At 32.9% G+C, this 3,565-nt stretch overlaps 1 protein-coding gene across 1 annotated transcript in view; it reads right to left on the reverse strand.

The window, feature by feature from the left end:
• LOC109838773 (60S acidic ribosomal protein P0-like) overlaps positions 2,784 to 3,565 on the reverse strand; it is a 3,255-nt gene continuing 2,473 nt past the window's right edge. The window contains exon 2 of the mRNA XM_020407197.1: positions 2,784 to 2,878. Coding sequence (XP_020262786.1) covers positions 2,784 to 2,878 — 95 coding nt within the window. The remainder of the gene's footprint in view (positions 2,879 to 3,565) is intronic.

Consider the following 3,565-nt stretch of genomic DNA (forward strand, 5'->3'; position numbering starts at 1 on the left):
CCAAAAGCCAAAGAGAAGAGAAGTTGCGGGATGAAATTAGAGAAAGACTCACATTGATGCCAGCATCGATGGGGGCATCGATGCCAGCATCGATGCCCGTATCGATGCCAGCATCGATACCCCTATCGATGCTGGCATCGATAACATCGGCCAGGCGGTTATAATCTAAAGGTTGAAATTTGTTATTTTTGGATAAAATTTTAATCCAATGGCTCTCATTCACTGATGTTTACTATAAATAGGGATAGAAAGTGAGGGGTTAGAGGGGGTGAAAATTTTTTGTAACTCCTTTTGGAGAGAAGGGCTACTCTTAATTGAGAATGTCTTCCAAATTTGTAACTTTTTGTTACAATTAATAAAATAATTTTTTTACCACTTTAAATTTTTCTCTTCTTCTCTTTGTTGGATGATGAAGATGAAGATGAAGATGGAGATTAATTTGAAGGTTTGTTTTTCTTATTTCTCTTTTATTGCTTATTAGTTTAGATTTATTTCATGCTTGTAATTAGATTTTATTTTCTTGTTTAAATAGCCAAGAGGCTAGAACCCTCTTGTCTTAGATTTATTTCATGCTTATAGATTAGATTTATTTCATGCTTATAGAGTAGATTTATTTTCTTGTATTTAATTCTTGCAATTTATTTTTAGTTTAGATTTTGCAATTTATTTTGTAGTTAGATTTTAATGTTTTACACTATTCACCTTGAGGCTAGAACCCTCTTGGGTTTAGTTTTTTTTTCTTTGATTTGCCTTTAGGCTAGAACCCTCTAGGGAATTGTCTTTTTCTAAGAAGTGGATTCAATTCTAGATTACCCATATCTTTAATTGAATCCGCTATCTTTACATTCATTCTAGATTACCCATATCTTTAATTGAATCCGCTATCTTTACATTCTTGATTTTTTATTTGTTTCTCGATTTCCTTTACATTCTTGATTTTTTATTTGTTTCTCGATTTTATTCATTCTTCCTTCTTGCCTTGTTGATCACAATTAATTTTTTACTCACTTCCACTCTCAAATATATTCATTTACACAATCACAATCATTTTCTCCACAATCACATTCACTCATCACTCTTATTTGTTACGCACACAACATAAGAACTGATTTTATATTTTCTCCTACAAAACACCTTCCTCGTGGGATCGGTAACTCTTTATACTATAACTTGATCAATTGTGCACTTATAATTTTGGTACATAATTATGCCACATCAGCTTCATGCTTTCTATGCAAGAGATATATCCTTCCAAATCTAGAAAACTCATCTATAAATGTAATAAAATATAGATGACCATTTCTACTTTGTACATTCATAGGGCCACAAATATCTGAATGGATGATATCAAGAATACCACTGCTTCTCTTGGCTATAGAAGGAAATAGAACTTTAGTCATTTTTTTTCATACAAACATCTCTTACAAGTGGGAAACTCCATAACACTAACATTATCAAGTAAGCCATCCTTGACTGACTGACTAATCCTCTCTTTGCCAATGTGTCCAAGGTGTAAATGCCACAAATAAAATTTATTTGACTGGATAACAAAAGACTTTGAAACTTCACAAATAAGATTTTCATATAACTGGACTTAATACATATCTAAATTTTGAAAACCTTTTATTATTATTGCACCATCTTTATACATTAAAACTTTCCATTTCCAAAATAGAATGTAAATCCAAGTTTTTCCGAACAAGAAATAGATAAAAAAATTCTCCTCATTGAAGGAGCATAAAGACAATCTTCTAAATTAAAAAATTTATTCTCTTACAATATTAACTGGTAAGTTCACACTCCCTCTATAGACGCTTTGTCATCATTCCCCATATAGGTAAAGCTTTGACCACTTTCAATTCTTCTTATTTCCTTGAATCCTTATAAATCATTCGACACATGAACAATTGCACCAGAGTCAGCCCACCAACTAAAAGGTTCAATATAAGAAACACAACATTCAAGAAGAAATGACTCACTAGGAAGTACTCAAGCTCTTGCCATCAGCATTCTGATTGTTTGCAATTTTCCAAGCTCTGCAATTCTTCCTAATATGACCAGGCTTGTTACAATAAAAACATAATTTTTGTTAAGTTTTTACTTCAACTTGTTGATTGAATATCTGCTGATTACGACCCTAATTATAACTTTGATATCCAAACTTCTTCCCTTTCTTCTTGAAGCCTTTATTATTTTTCGGTTTAAACATCACATTACTAGCAGATGGGTTTGACTTTGCTACATCATCAACCTTTGTCACAGCTTTTCTATCCTCCTGATGATCAATCTTATTAATTAGATGCTCAACTGTCCAATTAGACAACCAATGTATAGTAATCCTCAATATACTTGTATGAATATGGCAGTGAATTAATGATTGTGGACACAATGATATTCTCATCAAGAACTCATCCATGAAGTATCAACAACAGCCACCACGTCATTAACATGTTTCCTAACATCAGTTCCTTCCTCACATTGAGCTCTAGTAAACTTCTTCCACAAGTTGCTCACATGAGAATCAGATTTCTTCACATGTTTAGCCTCTAACTTGTCCAAGATTTCTTTAGTGGTAGGAGTATTAAAGTAAGTCATTCAAAGGGTTTTGTTGAGACAATTAAGCACATAAGACTTAGAAATATCATTGGCCAATTTCTAGTTGTTATACTTTCTAACAAATTGAATTTAGCTTTATCAACTTCGTCAGGCTGGGGTTTCTTAGGAGTTTGTTCAGTGAAAAGAATATCCTTATACCCATAAAAGGTTAATAACATATCAACTCTTTATTTCCAGTCCACATAATTAGTTCCATCCAGAGCTTTATTTCTTAGAATATCTGCAAACGCAGAACCACCACTAGGTGAAGGCAATACTATTCCTATAGAATGAACATACACAAATTATTCACACATCTTATGATTTTCAATAATCTCAATTTATCCAATGGGGATTTATGAAGATTATCAAATTTCATAAGAACAAATCACAACATTCACATATCTAATCAAAATAATATTATATGACTCACATTACCCGATGGGGATTTAGTAAGCCATATAATAAGCTATTATCTACTCAACAAACATAATTATATGATTTACATTCCCCAATGGGGATTTAATAAATTATATAATTAGCCACAAATCACTACTGTACAAAATATAATTATATGGTTCACATTATCTGATGGGGATTTTGTCAACCATATAATTAGCCACTAACTACACATTAAGCATTATCTGATGGGGATTTTGCAAATTGCGTAGTTAATTAGTCTAACGTATAATATAAATCTTAAAACTTAAACCATGCCAAAAAATTCAGTCGGCTCTCTCGTAGCCGCCCTCTCTAGGGTTTTGAAAACCATAGTTTTCAGTCAGCTCTCTCTCTTTTGTAGCTACCCCCTCTCTAGGGTTTTGAAAACTCTAGATCTCAGTCAGTTCCTTTTTCTCTCTAGAAGCGCGTAACGCTTCTATCCTCCTCCCTCGTGATGGATCTCCATCGGCACAACCATCTCTTTTCATTTTTTCTCTGGCCGGTTTCTACAATCTTTGTGAGACACGAC

The sequence above is a fragment of the Asparagus officinalis genome, chromosome 4, assembly GCF_001876935.1.
Source record: "Asparagus officinalis chromosome 4, Aspof.V1, whole genome shotgun sequence".
Taxonomy (NCBI): Eukaryota; Viridiplantae; Streptophyta; class Magnoliopsida; order Asparagales; family Asparagaceae; genus Asparagus; species Asparagus officinalis.